Consider the following 19,625-nt stretch of genomic DNA (forward strand, 5'->3'; position numbering starts at 1 on the left):
ACTCAGGATGTTAAGTGTGAAAAATGAGTCACACTTTTAGTTTGGCCATATTTGTTCATGTGCTCTAATAAAAGAAGCAACTGAATACGAACATAAACGATTATAACGCCACATTAGAAACCAAGACAGGCTGTCTCAGGTTGATGGGGGGTCAGACGCACCGGTGGTCTGCGTTTAAAGCATCATCGTCTCATTACCGGCTCATTGAGCTCTGACGAGCACAGACACGGTCAGGAGCCCGGAGACATGAGGGAGGAGTCCTGTCAGTTCATTTGGATTAATGGACAGTTAATATCTCCTGCCCTTTGAAGATCTTCAGAACTAGTCTTACGGAAATGGTCACCCATGCTGTGTATATGATAGGACTTGCTTTTGTCTCTCACTGGAGAAACATTTAACTGAGTTTTTGTAGTTTGACATGAATGATTGGGCTAGTTTAAATATGAGATGGATGCTTAAAATAAGAAAAAAATGCTTTATTTTGGGTGGGATTTGTGACACTGTTATGGATAGGACAGAGGTGACAGGAAAGAATAAGGAGCAGAGGGGGGATGGGTTCGGGAAATGACCCCTGCTGGACTCGGGCCGGCCATTATACATGCTTTCAGAATTTCATTATTTTTATTGTTTAATCAGTGTAAACTTTTCAGTTTTATTTATTTTATTTTATTCATTATATTAATTATATTATTTTATTTTATTCATCATATTATATGAATTATATTATATGATATACATTTATTACCAGTATATGTTAATCAACATTATTTTCCTGTTAACAAAATAGACCCTTGCCACTATTTTCATGTTGCAAAATAAACTAAGCTAAAATAAAGTAAAGATGTGAATAGATTAAAATAGACTTGAAATATCTCAGCAATTTAGCTTGAAAGCCTTGAATATAATTTTTTTACTAAGGAACTTACACAAGTACAATGATGAACATGACTTATTTTTATTATATAATCATTGGTCAGTCATTTTTTCAATTTTGTAATATAGTTTCTGACTAACTCACTATTTACTACGACTTTTGCCCGAATAAACTCCTAATTACTACTTATTAATATTTAGTAAGGTAGTTGTTAAGAGGTAATGGGTAGGATTAAATGATTAGTTCACCCCAAAATGAAAATTTCCTGATAATTTACTCACCCCAATGCCATCCAAGATGTTCATGTCTTTCTTTCTTCAATCGTAAAGAAATAAAGTATTTTGAATAAAACGTTTTTCATCATATAATAGTTTTCAGTTGCAACCAAAATGCTGAAGGTCCAAATCAATGCTGTTTCAAAGGTCTTCGATGGGTTTCAGAGGATCTGCGTGATCGCAGATGAGGAATAGTGTCTTATCTAGCGAAACAATCTGTAATTTTTATTTTTTTTAATTAATATACTTTTTAACCTAAATTGTTCATCTTGCGCAGCTCCGCGAGGTACTGAGAAGGACGTAATCACATAGTCTTTTCGACTGAAGAAAGAAAGACATGAACATCTTGGATGAGATGGGGGTGAGTAAATGATCAGGACATTTTCATTTTGGGTTGAACTGATCCTTTAAGGGATGTAGAATAAGGTCATGCAGAATAATGCATTAATATGTGCTTTATAAGTACTAATAAACAGCTAATATCCTAGTAATATGCATGCTAATAAGCAACTAAAGTGTTACCAAAACAAATTATATACAGTAAAACTTTAGATAAACATGATCAAAACATGTTAATCAATATTTTTTTCATGTCGATGTAATAGACCCTTGTCAGTATTTTCATGTCCCATTGATGTGAATCTTTCTCTGTGCTTGTTTTTCTCTCTCCTTCCTTGGAAAAGATGATGTTAATCTTCCCATTCTGGTGTGCATAACGTTTTCATGCAGTGATCCGTCATACGAGTAACAAAAGCATGTGAATACTTCAGTACCTGTGGTGATAAGCTTCTTATGAAGCCTCCTCTTTAAACTCTTCTTAACCCCTCTCACAGTCGGTCTCTCTCTTGTTACTCCCTCTTCCTTTCCGTTATTCCCAAGGGCGTTTCGTCACAGCTTTCAAGTCCCTATCATCTCAAGCTAAGTTGGTCATTCCCTGACGGGAATCCGTGGAAGAATGCGAGAAATGGGGAGAGTCGCCTGTGGGCAGGGTGGGTTTCAGGGAGTTCAGGGCTTAGGGTATTGTTTAAAGGGACATGCACCAATTAGCAGTGAATGTAGATGGACTATTAAAGGGATCTTAAATTGGTTTCAAAGGCACAAAGAGAAAGGTCAACGCTAGTACAGTGGGAATGGATTTATGGAGCTCCTTGTGAGATTTTAGCTCTGTTTGGAAAACGACCTGCTGTGTTTCAGCACTTTTTTTAGTAAAATATTTCTTAGGTGTGTTGACTAAGCAGAAATACACTTGTTATGAAGATAAAACAGAGCAGAGGGGAAGAGAGAGAATGTTTTCCCTTGTTCAAACAAGGTGGCTGATGAATAAAAGAGATAGGATAAAAGAAGTGAGCCTATAGATCACACCGAACAAAAGAAAAAGAAAAAAGATGTCAGGGCAGAGAGAGAGAGGACTTGAGGGAGGGAGCCATTATTATTTGATACCTGAGAAGTTTTTTTTTGTGTGTGTGTGTGGTTGGGTGTTGGAAGGAAGTGTGTCTGGGTGGGGACTGTGTTAAAAGTGTAAAAATATTTGGTGGCCGTTGTGGCAGGAACAAACAAGTTTTTTTCATTTTCTACTGCAAGTTGGTCTGAAGAGACGGTGAATGTAAACAGGAACCTATTAACCTATAACTATTTTGTTATTGACTCTACTCACGATTCCATGACAACATTTACACACAATCTGTGTTCTAACTTTCCAGATTCCTGCAGAATTAAAATACCCCATAATTAGTCATCATTTTCTGATAATCACATACTGTTGTTATAGCTACGACTGGGTGAAACAAAAAACATTACCAGTCTTCAGTGTCACATGATCCTTCAGAAATCATTCTAATGTGCTGATTTGGTGCTCAAGAAATATTTCTTATTATCATCAATGTTGAAAACAGTTGTGCTGCTTAATATTTTTGTGATGATTAAAAAGCTCAAAAAAACGCATTTATTTCAAATAGAAATCTTCAGAGTCACTTTTGATCAATTCAATGTTAAAAAGTTTTAATTTGTTTGAAAAAAATCAATTTACACAAAGTGCAAATAGCGTGCCTTGTTGGCAAGTGCTATTCGCACTAGCTCCGCTTTACAATGCCTGGTTAGACCAAACCAGATAAAAAAATGAAAGGCGTATTTCAATGTTTTCAGTGGTGTAGTCAGTAAAGAATAAGGCTTAAAGATCTAGGTTTTGACGTGATCGACCCGGGTTCGAATCCGCCTTTTGCAGAGCTCGCTCTTCTCTCTTTCATTTACACTCTATGTTATTATTACATCCTGTTAATGTACAACAACACTGAGGTGCAAATAGTATGTATCAGTCAAAATAAAGTATAAATAGCATCTAATTACTATTTACACATATTGCAAAGAACTACTTTTACATGTTGTAAATAGAATATATCACTATTTTCACTTAGTATGTTATTTCACTGTGTAAATATCATCTATCGCTAAGAAAATTTTATTTTCACTAAGTGTAAATAGAGTAGTTGCTATTTAACTCAAGCAAACTAACTTTTGATTTGATTCTATAAAGGATTAGTTCACTTTAAAATGAATTTACTTGATTAAAGCTTGGTACATACTCTGCAAGAACAAAGAAATGTGTTCGATTTCTCGAGGTGGCAAGAAAAAGAACAAAGTTTGTTCTGGCCAGTACATTCCATACTTCACGAGAAAAGCAGGTGCCGACCATCTCCGTTTCTCCGCATTAACCCCGCCCACTTTAACATTCTGACCAATCACACAATAGTTATCGGACACCCACAAGAAAAAAGTTCTGCTCAGACGATGTGTCAAGAACGATCTGTCGTCATTTTGTTCTCGCAGCCGTGGGACCGAGAACTTTTTTCTCTGTTCTTGAGGAGTATGTAGCGGCCTTTACTCACCATCAAGCCATCCAACGTGTATATAACTTTCTTCTTTCTGATGAACACAATCAGAGTTATATTAATAAATATCCTGACGCTTCCAAGCTTTATAATGGCACAGTGACGTGGTCAATTGAGTTTGAATTTGAAAAGCGTGCATCCATCTTAAACGTACTCCACACGGCTCCGGGGGGTTAATAAAGGCCTTCTGAAGCGAATCGATGGGGATATTGTAAGAAAAATATCCATATTTAAAACTTTATAAAGTAAAATATCTAGCTTTCGCCAGACTGTCTTCCGTTTTCAACTTACGGAAAAAAGAATAACTGGGTGGGGGTGAGGGGGGGGGGATGCTTTTTTCCACTGTATTTAGACCACTGTATTTGGGTATGGGAAGCTTTTCAATTTGGGTAGGCCAAATCCAGGTGGAAATCCTAAAGCTGAAGAGGTTAATATAACTCTGAATGTGTTCATCAGAAAGAAATAAAGTCATAAACACCCAGGATGGCTTGAGGGTGAGTAAATCATGGGGTAATTTTCATTTTAAAGTGAACAAATCCTTTAAAGCACATCATTCAAACGAACTGATTTGTAGTAACAAATCAAACTTTCAAAACAAAATATCAGCATATTTGCCTCCTGAGGTTGCACTGAGATGTTAAAAATCTATGGATCATTGCATGATCTTTAGGAAACTTAAAATTGTTGCAATATTATTATTATTTTTAATATCATTAATACAAAAGGATATAGTAGTATATATTGTAAATACTATGGCCCATCACTGGTATCCATGGCGTAATCAGTCAGCGGAGACAGACAAAGACAGTGTGGGCAGTGATTATTCTTGTGTCTTTGTCTGCACTCTCTCAATTATACTAACAAGAGTAGATTGTGCACATGCGAAATTATAGATTCCATCTGAGGGAACAATGGAGCATTTCTAATCCAGTCTCTCCTGTGCTCACTCACTCTGTCTATCTGTCTGGGTGTGCAGTTAAAAGCCCCGTAGTCTTCCTCAACTCAGTGCAGCAGTGCTGGGCTTTGGGGAGATTTTAAACCTTGCTCTTTGCCCCAGGCCTTGAAGACAAGCAGCAGAAACAAAAAGACTACGTATTGGACTAATGGGAGCAGGTTTAGGGAACGAGAATAATGCATTTGTGTTTGCTTCCCCCTCACTTACAGCAGTCATCACTCATTGCTTTTCTTTGTCTAGTGAATATTTATCTTCTCTTCCATCATAAATGACTAATATGAGCCTCCCAGTGCTTTGTTATATTTATATTATAATATCTGACTGAATTACGTTTGCAGACTTATCAGTCTATTCGCGGGTGCAATTTTGCAGTATTTCTTATCAAGCAGGCCTGCCTGTGCTTTATATTGTGATAAATAGAGACATTTCAGATGATTATACTTCAGTACGGATATGTTTGTGACTCATCGCTCCACTTTTGGATTAAGTAACGAAGAGCAATATTTATTTCACACCCCCTTATATCTGTTTGCTCAGTTTTGAGAGAGCTAAAGGAAGTAAAGTGAAGTTACTGCGCACCAAAGAGTTTTACTAGCCACTCTTACCTCTATATTCGTTATAAAAGATTGAGAGTATTTTCTGCTACCTGTAGGGGTGTATTAAGCTGGAACTAGCTGGAGGAAGCTAAAGAAAGCATAACTTCTTTTTTAACACTCGACTCGTGCTGGTGATCTATTCCACATCCGCTCTTTTTGCTCAAACAAAAGAGTATCTGAGAGAGGGAGCGGGACGTTCAGTATAGCCAGTCCGTTTCATTATTCCATTACAATGCACACCCTCCTCACGGCCAAACATTAGCTTTATTCTGCAGCTGGGACGGGGGGAGACAACATTCATCAGAGAGGGGGGGCGGGAAAGAAAGAAAGAAAGAGGATGACATATGAAAAGAGGAAAGACAAAATGTGACGTTAAAGACAAAGGAAAGAAAAAACATTAACAGATAGATAGACAGACAGACAGACAGACAGACAGATAGATAAATAGATAGATAGATAGATAGATAGACAGACAGACAGACAGACAGACAGACAGACAGACCGACAGACAGACAGACAGACAGACAGACAGACAGAAAGATAGATAGATAGATAGATAGATAGACAGACAGACAGACAGACAGACAGACAGACAGACAGACAGACAGACACCTGGATAGATAGACAGACAGACACATAAGATAGATAGATAGATAGATAGATAGATAGATAGATAGATAGATAGATAGATAGATAGATAGATAGATAGATAGATAGATAGATAGATAGATAGATAGATAGATAGATAGATAGATAGATAGATAGATAGATAGATAGATAGATAGATAGATAGATGGATAAATAAATAGATACATAGATAGATAGACAAACAGACAGACAGACAGACAGACAGACACCTGGATAGATAGACAGACAGACACATAAGATAGATAGATAGATAGATAGATAGATAGATAGATAGATAGACAGACAGACAGACAGACAGACAGACAGACAGACAGACAGACAGACAGGTAGATAGACAGACAGACAGACAGACAGGTAGATAGATAGATAAATAGATAGACAGACAGATAGATAGATAGACAGACAGACAGACACATAGATAGATAGATGGAGAGACAGACCGACAGACAGACACATAGATAGATAGATGGAGAGACAGACTGACAGATCGAACCGACCGACTGACCGACAGATAGATAGACAGACAGACTGACCAATAGATAGGCAGACCAATAGATAGGCAGACAGACCGATAGACAGACAGACAGACAAAAAGAGAATAAGCAGTGTGGAAGCCAAGATAAGATCAGAATGTGTGTGTGCTGGATTTGTGTGTGGTTTAATAACGGAGCTCAGGCTAGCACATCCTTCACAGTGAGGGAAGTGAAGTGGAGGAGGTGTCCTCCTAAGTGCCTGTGATTAAACATTCACAGTGAGACTGTACAAGGCTCAGCAGGCTATTCCACCACCGCACACCCTTCCTCCATCCTCTCCACCTGCTTCTACCCTGCAGGAGACGTCCGGCTCCAAGATAACAAAACACATTCACAAACAACAACAAAATATATATGAGCATCATAACTCAATATTGCGAACATTTTGCGTTTGTGTTAGCTTGTTGTCGTCATGCTGAGATTTATCACACATTATTATTGCTGAATCCCAGTATCATGTAGGTGAGGAGTAGGAGGGAAGGAGAGAGAGTGGGCAGAAGGTCACTCGGTTCATTCGCTGACTCACGTTTGCCGCTCTGCTCATCGGGATCACAGTTTCGCTCATCGATTTTCACTAACCTTTTGGTTATGACTGCAATGACATTTTAACTGTAGATCCCCGCTGAGATATTCCATCTGGAGAATGTTTTCGAAGCAGAAGATGTGATATTTAATGGGATCGGATCAGATGGTAACAGATCTGTGTTTGATTAACGCACATATGCTTATATACCATCACAGCCACATTAAGAAGGGAGACAGACAGCGGAAAGTCCCTTTAAGGCAAGTTGGCGGCCATCTTGGGCAGATATTTCCAGTCATTTAAGTACAGCTTATTTTCTCGAAAAACTGCAGTCTACAAAAAAAGTTAGCCAATAGTGCATTCATGTCAGAAAGATTGTATTTATGAGTTGAACACACATGAACGCCACCACAATGAATGTCCTAATTACAAGTTGGAAAGTTTTCTTTGAGCCTAGAGTTTCCGAGTTGAGGGCATGTCAGTGAAAAAAATATGGCAAACACAATGGATGCATCTATAGTTGATGGTAGCCATGAGCGACATAAAATGTCTCAAGCAATTTTTAAAGGGGACACAAATAATACAGTTAAAGTTGTACTTGTAGGATATGTGTACAGGGGTCAACAACAAAAAGCGATAGTTGTTTAAATATGAATTAGGTTCACCACGCGGTCATATTATAATTTTTATATTATCTTGCGTCCTCCACATAGTATTTTAGTTATTGTCTGGGACAGAGGACATCTCTTACTTAGATATTCAACTGCAGCGAGCCCACTGATCTGCCACTTAACATCATATTGTGCAAACCACAACGATAGATCTACAATATTAACCTAATATCAGTTCACACATAGGCTTATCGCTGTGTTAGTTGTAGTGGGTGACTTAATATCCAACAAGCTACCAAACAAGCTAGGTAATATTATAATCGCTAACATAGCGGACTCATGGAAAAATACATTGTTTATCCACATTTTTTTGTCATGACATTAGTGAAAAACAACCTTGAAAAACAACTTATTCGTGAAAAACAACTTGAAAAACAACCCACGGCAACAGAGTAAAAGTAGCCCAATTTCGCAGGAAAACCTCAGGCTTGGCAACACGGGGAAGTAGGCAGTTGACCAAAGTGCTATGAGGCAAGGGAGGGGGGACTCAAAATGTTTCTAAACTTAAAACACATTTTTTTTGCCCCATTTGCATTGGTTTACTACTTACCCCAACCCTTAGATGGGGTGGGTCCTGACCCCCCGACCCCCTCGCGATCTCTGCCTATGATGGTAGCCTAAATATGTTGAGAAGTATAAGATTACTATTTTAACAATAAAACTAGCTAATTTGTTAGTATTGTGCAATTACAATAGAATATATATAACAATTCTTTTTACAGCACCTTCATACATAAAAAGCAAAAACTCTCCTGATTATTGTTTATTCATCAGAATTAAAAAAACATGCTGTGTGTGTGTGTGTGTGTGTGTGTGTGTGTGTGTGTGTGTGTGTGTGTGTGTGTGTGTGTGTGTGTGTGTGTGTGTGTGTGTGTGTGTGTGTGTGTGTGTGTGTGTGTGTGTGTGTGTGTGTGTGTGTGTGTGTGTGTGTGTGTGTGTGTGTGTGTGTGTGTGTGTGTGTGTGTGTGTATATATATATACAGGTGCTGGTCATATAATTAGAATATTATCAAAAAGTTGATTTATTTGACTAATTCTATTCAAAAAGTGAAACTTGAATATTATATTCATTCATTACACACAGACTGATATATTTCAAATGTTTATTTCTTTTAATTTTGATGATTATAACTGACAACTAAGGAAAATCCCTAATTCAGTATCTCAGAAAATTAGAATATTACTTAATACTAATACAAAGAAAGGATTTTTAGAAATCTTGGCCAACTGAAAAGTATGAACATGAAAAGTATGAGCATGTACAGCACTCAATACTTAGTTGGGGCTCCTTTTGCATGAAGTGCTCTAAAACTTCCTGGTATACGGCTGCGTTGACCTTGGACCTCAGAAAACACAGTGGACCAACACCAGCAGATGACATGGCACCCCAAACCATCACTGACTGTGGAAACTTTACACTGGACCTCAAGCAACGTGGATTGTGTGCCTCTCCTCTCTTCCTCCAGACTCTGGGACCCTGATTTCCAAAGGAAATGCTAAATGTTCTTTCCTCAGAGAACATAACTTTGGACCACTCAGCAGCAGTCCAGTCCTTTTTGTCTTTAGCCCAGGCGAGACGCTTCTGACGCTGTCTGTTGTTCAAGAGTGGCTTGACACAGGGAATGCGACAGCTGAAAGCCATGTCTTGAAGCACTGACTCCAGCTGCAGTCCACTCTTTGTGAATCTCCCCCACATTTTTTAATGGGTTTTGTTTCACAATCCTCTCCAAGGTGCGGTTATCCCTATTGCTTGTACACTTTTTTCTACCACATATTTTCCTTCCCTTCTCCTCTCTATTAATGTGCTTGGACACAGAGCTCTGTGTAAAGCCAGCCTCTTTGGCAATGACCTTTTGTGTCTTGTCCTCCTTGTGCAAGGTGTCAATGGTCATCTTTTGGACAACTGTCAAGTCAGCAGTCCTTCCCCATGATTGAGTAGCCTACAGAACTAGGCTGAGAGACCATTTAAAGGCCTTTGCAGGTGTTTTGAGTTAATTAGCTGATTAGAGTGTGGCACCAGGTGTCTTCAATATTGAACCTTTTCACAATATTCTAATTTTCTGAGATACTGAATTTGGGATTTTCCTTAGTTGTCAGTTATAATCATCAAAATTAAACGAAATAAACATTTCAAATATATCAGTCTGTGTGTAATGAATTAATATAATATACAAGTTTCACTTTTTGAATGGAATTAGTGAAATAAATTAGGATATTCTATATGATAATATATATAAACACACACATTAAAACCAAAAATTATTCAGACACCAGATATTTTTTTCTAGTGGGTGCAGGACACCATAGTTAATTTATGTAAGTGAGGATAGCAAAATAAAGTAAACTTTGACATATTATACCAAAAAAATATTCATATAGTGGACTACCAGTAAAATTGGTAAAAATTTGGGACCAAAATGATTTAGACACTTTGACCTGACCATGTTTTGCTTATGTGTTTTTCTTTAATTGCTAATGCGACCTTTTACACCACAGACTGAACAAAATTAAGCATTGCTTGGTAATTGGTTGACCTAAATTGGAATTATCTAATTGTGTACTTAAATTTAACAGCTGATTGGTTGATTGTAATCCATTACATACCTTTCTATCAAAGTTATCTGACATTATCAAGATAAAGTTGTTCTGACACAGTTTATCTCTGAGCTCTTGTCATATTTTATTAGCATTTTCTAAACTATAGCGAATACACTGATAATGTGAGAAAATGTTGAAGGTGTTTTTTTAAAGAAAAAGTACATCGCCATTTTGCTCTGACCAAAGTGACCTAGTAATTACGACTTCCCAATAGCGTGAAAAACTAAAAATATCTATTGCAATAATGGCTAATCAGAAATCGGAATACTACTGGAGTTTGGTCCTCGATTCCACCCCCCAGTGAGCCTCTTTTTTCACAATTGCTGATCTAAAAGCTTAAATATCTTGAAGGATGAATCTGATGGTAGTAGTATGAAGGAGGGGCCATGGACAGGAAGGAGGAGCAGAGATATAGAGAGAGGGGGCAGAGCTACAAAACAAGTGAAATACATTGAAAAATGGGGTCAACTCTTTATGTAAGTCTACAGCAAGGTTGCGTAGACTTACTGCAGTGCAGAGTTTTTCTATAACTTCTCTTATGTACACGAACAAACACAACACCTGCTGTCGTCCTGAGGATAGAGAGCATCAGATGGGTCTCTCTCTCACTTTATTGCCCTTCAGGTCTTGTTGAAACTTACTGCTGAAGCTGGATATGATCCAGAGAAATACACACTGACCCAATAAACCCATGCGCACACACGCTTCTGTTACACACGCTGTTTGTATCACAAACCCTCTGGCAGCGAGAAACAACACAGGAACACAAGACACAACACGACAACGCCAGCACAATGCTTGGGTGTTTTGGGTGGCTGCTAAGGTGGTCTGAGGGGTTGCTAGGTGGTTAATTTTCTGCTCCAAGTCAAAAGAGCCCATCCCAAGTCTCGATGATATTCTGGTTTCTAGTTATGGCTTGAGTACCTCCTTCTATATGGAATCCAATATGTAAATTTTACTCTTTTTCTTTATCCTCTTCCTCTATTTCCGCCTCCTGGTTACTGGAGCAGTGACTGTGTCATTCTGAAGCTAATCCACAAAATGCAGTGTGTAGTCTGAACCTTCTCATATTGAATCTTCTCATATTTATACCTGCTGCAGTATGGAGATGAGGCACTCTCTCGGCTCTTCTCTCTGGATTAGTAGAAATTAGGTCAGATTGGCATTGAAGAACATATAACTGGGTTCAGCTTTAAGACTTCTGCTGGGTAGCCTTGATCTTCTGCCATAATTACTGTATTGTTGGCTTCTTAAGGAACTGAAACGAATCTCAGAAATGTCTTCCTCTTGTGCAGCAGGGAGGGTGTGTGAAGTTTTGTTACACAAGTGTTGTGTGTGTGTTTATGTGACCGCACCTTCGAACAGGTGTGCTGTCATGTGTCTTGAAATCCACCCAAACCCAAAAACTCCTGAATGTCTTGTTTATGAACAGCTATCCAAACTATCATTGTGTCTGAACTTAATCTTTCTCTGTTCCATTGTTTAAACGTGTGTTATATTTCTTTTTCAGGGAAAACTGCTATAGGGCTGATCAGGACCATGAGGTCAATAAATAAGAGCATTGCCATCTGGAAATGCATCTGATCCACTGTTTCTGCCTCAGGTACTGTTGCTGGTCTTATATATTTGATGTTAAATATCATATGTGCTAACACAATGGAATTGTGATTTTTAGACAACTCTAAACCTAGTAAGCTGCCTTTCTGGTTTGCATGTAAATTGCATAAAACACTGGGTAAAAAAATCTATTTTATTTACTTTCAGTAGTGTAAATTGAATAAAATAATCAAACATTTAAGTTTATAATTAACATTTCTTTCACCTAGCCCAGCGTCTTCAATTGAGTTTTTCCCAAGGCTTGTCACAATGGGATTGGAATGGGAACATTATGGGATTGGCTATAATTGCTTATGCAAACTAGGTATCACAAGTCATTATGAAGCAGCATAATTAACTTACCTTCTGGGATAGCCTTCATGTTGGGAGTGTGTCTACGATGGCTTAAAATGCTGCTTCTATACGTTTTTGAACAGAACAAATACCTCTCATGATTTTTTTTTTCTTTTCATATTCCAAAGTGATTCCATAAAAAAATCCTTAAATGGCACATAATGGATTATTATAATTTTCTTAGAACTAATTTATCTGAAATCTTACTCTGAACCGTTCCAACAATTTCAAGAGGTTATAACTGAGAAACACATAGCGTGAACTCTCTAATAGAGGTCATTGTAAAAAATCCACTGATGTTCCCACCACAGGGGGTTGAGAGGTTTCACATCCCACTCCTTCTCTCACTCTTGCTTTGTGTCTTTGTGTGCGTCAGAGATATTTCTGGTGTTAGGCTCTGATCACATGCTATTCAGCTCTCACTTTTAGAGATGTGGAGACTGAATTTCTGTTCTGTAGGTACAACCTCTTTCATTCTGTTGCTTTCTCTTTCTGCACTGTACTTACCGCCTTACATAAGAGTTGGATATATGCTGCTTTGGTGCTGCAGTGACTCTTTTATGGTCTCTAGATAGAAGAATGTGGTGTTTGCTGGTCAGTCAGGTTTTAGAGCCACAAATACCTGCAAATCTATCTTTGAAATGTCACACATCCATATACAGACATCTTGCTAATGTGTGGAGGGTCTGCACTTCATCAGTAGGTAGCGACATGTCCTATATCTAACCCATGTTGTGTCTTTCTCAGAAGTTAAACCATGGGAAATGTGGAGAGCCAAAATGGAGGCCACGCCTACTACAGTGAGGGGCAGGGCCACCTCTCACGGAAGCACATGACCCGATCACTTCGCATCTCTAACAAGCAGTCTCGCCGATCGCGTCACGCCTCATCCAGCAAGGCTGAACACCGCAACTCTGAGACCAGCACAAAATCGAGCAGCACCCCTTCCATCCCACAGTCCGTAAGTGAAAATGGCCTGGAACCCTTCAATAAGACAGATGCTTTGGATGGCTTTGGGGGAACCATTTGGGTGGACCGGGTGGCCATGAACTTGCGGCCGATGTCCTTCCACGACAACATGGAGGATCCCACCACCACGCCTGGCTCGGAAGACGGTGTTGAGATGGACACAGTGGTGGCAGACGGTTGTGATGATGGACGTTTCACAAGTGAGGACACATACCTGCAGAGGACCAGAGACGGTCCTCGGGAAGGTGGCAGCTTCAAGAAGAAGCGCTCCAAATCTGCAGACATGTGGAGAGAGGATTCCATGGAGTTCTCCCTGTCGGATCTAAGCCAAGAGCATCTGACAAGCACAGAGGAGATTATAGGGACAAATGAGGATGAGGACAAAGGCTTTGCTAACTGTGGAGGACGGCGTCGCACCTCCAGCCCGCGGACTCTCGAGTCTCACTCAGGAGAGAGAGCTAACTCTTTAGACGAACTTTGCACACAGAGGCTACCTCTACTTCGTGGCTCCCACCATCTCTATAATGGTCACAATCCCGAGAGGAAGGAGGGAGGCGGAATGAATGGCGAAATCTTGTCTCCTGCGGAGGAGGAAGGGAACGGTTATGGAGCATACACTCTTCCTTGTCGTCGTTCTCACTGCCTGTCGGAAGGACCGTCCAATCATCAGGCAACCATCTGCTCACGTATGCAGGGACGGCGTGCACAAACAACACATGTAAGTTACGCCTCTGACAAATGGTTTTCACATCCTCTCAAAATAAAGACTGTTATGAATCATGTGCACTTTGCCTACTTCCAAGCCTGCCAAATAGTGTCGACCATTTATTTAGAAACTAGTTGCTGAAGTGCATGACCCAAGAACTGGATAAAGAGCTTATGGAATTCTCTGAGGAAATTTGAACTTTTAACTGTTAGGTCTAGTGAAATATGAAAGATAAAAACACTCCAGGATCTGATTTTGACTTTCATGTTCGTGCATATTTGATGTGATCTGAACTGTCTTTGCTTGTCAAAGAGCTTCAAATTTTGAATGGTCTCAGGGGATACTTCAAACACAACTTTATCTGAGTCATGTTCCAGCTTTTGGCAGCTACTTTGGACACTAGTGTTTTTTTAAACATGATATTTCCCATAATCTAAGTTTCTGTGTTGGCAAAGGGAAGCTGCACCTTAGAATGTCTTCCTCTTTCTGTTCCTCTTTCATGCACAGGTAAACAAGTTGAGTACAGAACAGTCTCTTCTTTTGTGTCTGTCAAAAGAGGAAAGAAAGAAGAGCCGTTTAGCAGCTCAATGGAAGTTAGTTTATGAATTGTCAAACGATTATTTGGGGTGATATTGTGAGAAGGAATCCTTCTTTGGAGGATGTCCCATATGAAGTGCTGTCACTGTAGAGGGAGTGTCATATTTTATCTGCATTCATCTGTTCTGTTTTTGTGAAGGATATCACGGCTGGTGAGGGCAGCGAGTATGGAGACAGTGGTATTGACGGTGGTGCAGCTGAAGTCGAGCACTCCTCGCGCCGTTGCAAGGCCATGTCTGCGTCCTTCTCCGTCTACTCCACTGCTAGCGGAAGCCTCTTCGCGGGAAGCGACAGTGGCAGTAGCAGCGGAGGTGGAGGTGAACGTCAACCTGGTGGAGATCAAGGCGTGTACGAGAACTTCCGCCACGAGCTGGACTTGAACTCCAGACAGACGCGGGATTGCCTCGAGGAGGCCAGTTCGGCTGCCAGCGATGAAAGGAGCAGTGGAACGCTAAGCTCCGTTTACCCCTCAGACATTCTGCTAAGCACGGTGCAGGGCACTGTGCGGAAAGCCGGCATACTGGCTGTAAAGAACTTCCTTGTGCACAAAAAGAATAAGAGGGTGGAGCCAGCAGCAAAAAGGAAGTGGAAGCAGTACTGGGTTTCACTCAAAGGTGAGATGCAAGCTATGTTTGGAATAGCATATTGCTCTTATTTCTGCAGTATATTTTGTGTATACTCTGCATTGTATACCTGAATGTCCTCCTACATTTGATCAAATGTACAGTATACAACAGAGCGCATTTCACTGGGTATTCTGTCCCACAATGCAAATCATTCTACTTGATCTTTTGTTTTTAAACTCGTTGACCCTGCTCCAGTTATTAAATATCATGCACCTGCTATTTCACATCAGGCTTATTACACCTTTTGATTCTGGCTGTTTGATGTTTGTACCTTTTCCATGACTATTCATTCACAATCTAATTTCATGCTCAGGGCCATTTCTTTCAGCAACTTTGAATGTAAAAGGAAGATAAAATAGTATCTAATGGCTCATTTCCACAGAGCAGAGCGGGACGGTTCAGTACAGTACAATTCGGGACCATAAACCCTGATTCGGCTTGCGTTTCCACTGGCAACAATACCCTTATGATAGGCGTGGTGTAGCGATCAACGTCATTCTCAGGTGAAGAAGTAAGCGACAAAGTAAACGACATACAGCAGATCTTGTGGCTGTTTGCTTTGCTTTGCAAAGCTTTGTTTGAGCCAAGGCTGCAAGGAAAAACACAGCCGAAAAAGCATGCGCAAGTAACAATTCTCTGTCAACCAATCAACTTTCTGCAGTGAGTCTAGCTCCACCCTTTAGTACCAGACTACTGTGCTAGGTACCCCAACGGAAGGGGGCCGAAAAACTTGTACGATATGGTTCGGAATTAGGGTACCATTCACCACTTCTGACAATGGAAATGGCAGAAATTGTGTACCCTACTGAACTTTACTGTACCGCTCGATGGAAACGAGCCATGAGACATTACATGTCAGAACCATAATCAAGTTATCTGAAGAGTTTTCTACAAACCTTCTGCCATCTATTAAATCTAATGCAGCTCGTCCCATATGCTTCAAATATAATTATCACCGACAACATCATTTAGACAGCTGGGGAGCTAACAATCACCCCCGTTGTGCTCCATGAAAAACATTAATTTGTTTATTATTGTAGATGAATCAAATCTTGAAACTTGTATTGCATTATCAGTTACATATTTTCTGATCTTCCTTCTCACCTTATTCTCCCAGGATGCACTCTTTTTTTCTACGAAACGGATGGGCGTTCAGGGATTGACCACAACAGCATTCACAAACATGCAGTCTGGGTGGAGAACAGCATTGTCCAGGCTGTACCAGAACATCCAAAGAAAGACTTTGTGTTTTGTCTGAGCAATGCACTGGGAGACGCCTTTCTCTTCCAGGTAAGTTTCATTATTAATTAATTTCATTAATGTGATTCCAGTTACTCTTAAAATCTTGAATTATTCAGGGCAGCATTTGAAGCCCTTGGCGAGGTTTCTGTCCATAAATGTATGATAACCTGTATCCAGTTGATATAGTATTGTCCCACTTCAATACTCATGGTCCACTCTTTCATTCAAAACTGCGGAATGATATTTCTACATTTCTGTGGGTCTCAGTGGCATTTTATTCTGTGACAGGTGACAGCATCCTGCTTACCATGTGACATTCTTAAAGGTTAAGTAGTCAGGCTTGACAGTCAAATCTATGTGATTTGGTTAATAATGTATTATTTTTTTAGTGCTGAAAGTATCTTGCTGTTGCTATGGAGATAAAAAGGTATTACGTCAATAGTTTTAGATACTGTCAATTTTTAGATGCTGTGCCTTGAGTTTTTTCCTATTGTAGCCAAAATGCCAGTGAGAATCCTATAGTGAGGATGTAATGATCTGATCCACTTCATTTTAGACATCAGGTCAAACAGAGCTGGAAAACTGGATAACCGCCATCCACTCAGCCTGCGCTGCGGTCGTCGCCCGTCAGCACCACCGCGAGGACACGGTACGATTGCTGCGTTCTGAGATCAAGAAGCTTGAACAGAAGATCGACATGGATGAGAAAATGAAGAAGATGGGCGAAATGCAGCTCTCTGCCGTCACGGATGGGAAGAAGAGGAAGACTATCCTGGAGCAGGTATGCTCAGGCCATATGCACGCATTGCTTCTTTTCTGATGCTTTTGAACTGTGCTTGTTATTGGAGAGTCAGTGGCATCTTTAGGATTAGGATTAGGGACTGTTGAGTCCCATTTGCCAATGGTTGGACAAAGATATATTTTCAAACTCATGCCATTGGGACATTAAATAAAATAAAAATATTTGATTAAAGCTTCACCTTAAGAATGTTACCCTTGATTCCACAGACAGGTTTTAGATTAAGCCAGGAGAAGCAGGGCTCCAGACTGCGACCAAATGGTCACATTTTGCGACACTTTTCCTGCTGGTGCGACTAAATTTTGTTAGAGGTTGCCCCCAGCTGATAAGAGAAATGCCATTTCTGTTACATATGAGGAACATCAAACGGCAAACGAAAATAGAACAGAACCACGCTATTCGTTTGAGCTGTGCTGCACGGACCGCTTATCAGCTTGGAGCAATAATAGACAGCGCAGTGCGAGCTCATACACAGGCTGATCTCGATTGACACCGTTACTACACAATGCTGGGAGACCCAGTGAGAAAGCGTTTGAATTCGCCACAGAATTAATAACATCGATACTGCGAGATCTAGTGCGAAGGTTTTGGCGCAGAATTCTCTTTTATAAACCATAGATGTCAGACAAGTGTGCCACATGAGTCCTAAAAAGTGAAGCCAAAGCGTCTCAATAGCCCCCAGGTGACTGGGTGCAGTATAGCTCATAAACCCCGCCCTCTCAATGAAATGTAATGGGACATAGACAAACGAAACAATCCAATTACACTTCAAATACATTTTTTACAAAGATGGTTTCTGTCATTTTAGGCCGTTTTTTATCACGCTGATGTCAGTTCAAGTGTTCATACTTTAAATAAGTTTGGTTTTAGTTATTTGAAGCAATAAAAACGGGGGTGTGACGTTATGATTGACAGCTGAGATTGACAGCTTCTCTGAGCGAAGTAGTCACCAACGGACATTTTTTGGGAACTTCAGGAGGAGTTTGGAGCTTTAACTTTCATTTCTACATTTCCCTAACTGTTTATTTCACAAAAAGTTGTTGATATCGCCATATTGGGACACTGGCAGCTTCACTTATTTCAATGGAAGAGAGTGAAGGCGCGTCGTCCATCTTTTTTTACAGTCTATGATTTCAGATCAAACAGCTCTGATGTGGAGTCTGTTGTGCCATGAACGAAGTTCAGGGGTTTCAGTCCACAAATCACCAATTTTTTTTGTTTTTGTTTTCTACATAATTAATCTCTGGGTTCGTACAACCTTTTGAGAGTGAAATTCAAGCACTTTTCAAGGGCTTTCAAGTGCACTTTTTCCAGTACTTCAAAGCTCTAAATATCCAATTTTAATGTTATTTATTTTAAATGTGATAAATTGTAAAACTGATTTGTAAGCATTTTTATTTAAAAAAAGACATTAAATTACCACTATAACCAGTAGTTGGCAGCAGAGGAGCACTTATTCGACTTATTAGCCATTTCTACTCTTTCCTATTATATGGGGGGGGGGGGGGGGAGTAGGAAGACAATCATAGATCATGGATGAAAATTTTGTTTTTGACTGTTGTTAAATAAAAGTTCATTTTATCTGCATATCAATTCAAGCTCAGTGCTCACTGTTACATTTCCAATAAACAAACATGTATTATTAGTAACTGCACTTATCAACAAAACTATTCAAAACCATAGTCATTTTATTATTAAATTAACTTTATGATAAATTTTCCTCCAGCACCACCATCTGTAGAACTTAGTGGTGCTGGTGCCACTGCTCTCAAATGTTAGTCTGGAGCCCTGAGTAGGCCTTAGTTAAACAAGGACATTTAAGTAGCTTTTTTAAACGTGCCTTAGAAAATACATTACTGGTGTGCATCTTGAGACAAAACGATGGCATTGACATATTTTAAGATGTCAGTGCAAGTTCCTTTCAGTTAAAACAGCTCAAACATGCATTTTAGTCTGGGACTAGGCTAAGCCTTGTCTGTAAAACCAGGCAATAACCTTCACCTATTCACACACTCGGCTTCAATAGTGGTTGACTTGGTCAGCTAGCACACAACAATGTGGTGTTTTTGTGATGCTACTGTATATTTGTGCTAGTATGTGTGTGTGTTTTTATGTGGCTTTTAAACGAATCTCTGACTGACATGTGATTTGATTGTACTTACATAAAACATTAGTGTG

General features: G+C 39.6%; 1 protein-coding gene across 6 annotated transcripts in view; it reads left to right on the forward strand.

Moving 5' to 3' along the window:
* Positions 1-19,625, forward strand: part of tiam1a (TIAM Rac1 associated GEF 1a) — a 108,215-nt gene that overhangs the window by 47,083 nt on the left and 41,507 nt on the right. For 5 of the 6 annotated variants that reach the window (XM_079804073.1, XM_079804075.1, XM_079804076.1 and 2 more), the window contains 5 exons: positions 12,069-12,161; positions 13,256-14,195; positions 14,920-15,394; positions 16,524-16,696; positions 17,205-17,429. In XM_079804073.1, the coding sequence (XP_079660199.1) occupies positions 13,266-14,195; positions 14,920-15,394; positions 16,524-16,696; positions 17,205-17,429 (1,803 nt within the window). In that variant the 5' untranslated portion in view covers positions 12,069-12,161; positions 13,256-13,265. The remainder of the gene's footprint in view (positions 1-12,068; positions 12,162-13,255; positions 14,196-14,919; positions 15,395-16,523; positions 16,697-17,204; positions 17,430-19,625) is intronic. The other variant, XM_079804074.1, reaches the window with a different exon arrangement.

Source organism: Gobio gobio (assembly GCF_949357685.1).
Source record: "Gobio gobio genome assembly, chromosome: 22".
Classification (NCBI taxonomy): domain Eukaryota; kingdom Metazoa; phylum Chordata; class Actinopteri; order Cypriniformes; family Gobionidae; genus Gobio; species Gobio gobio.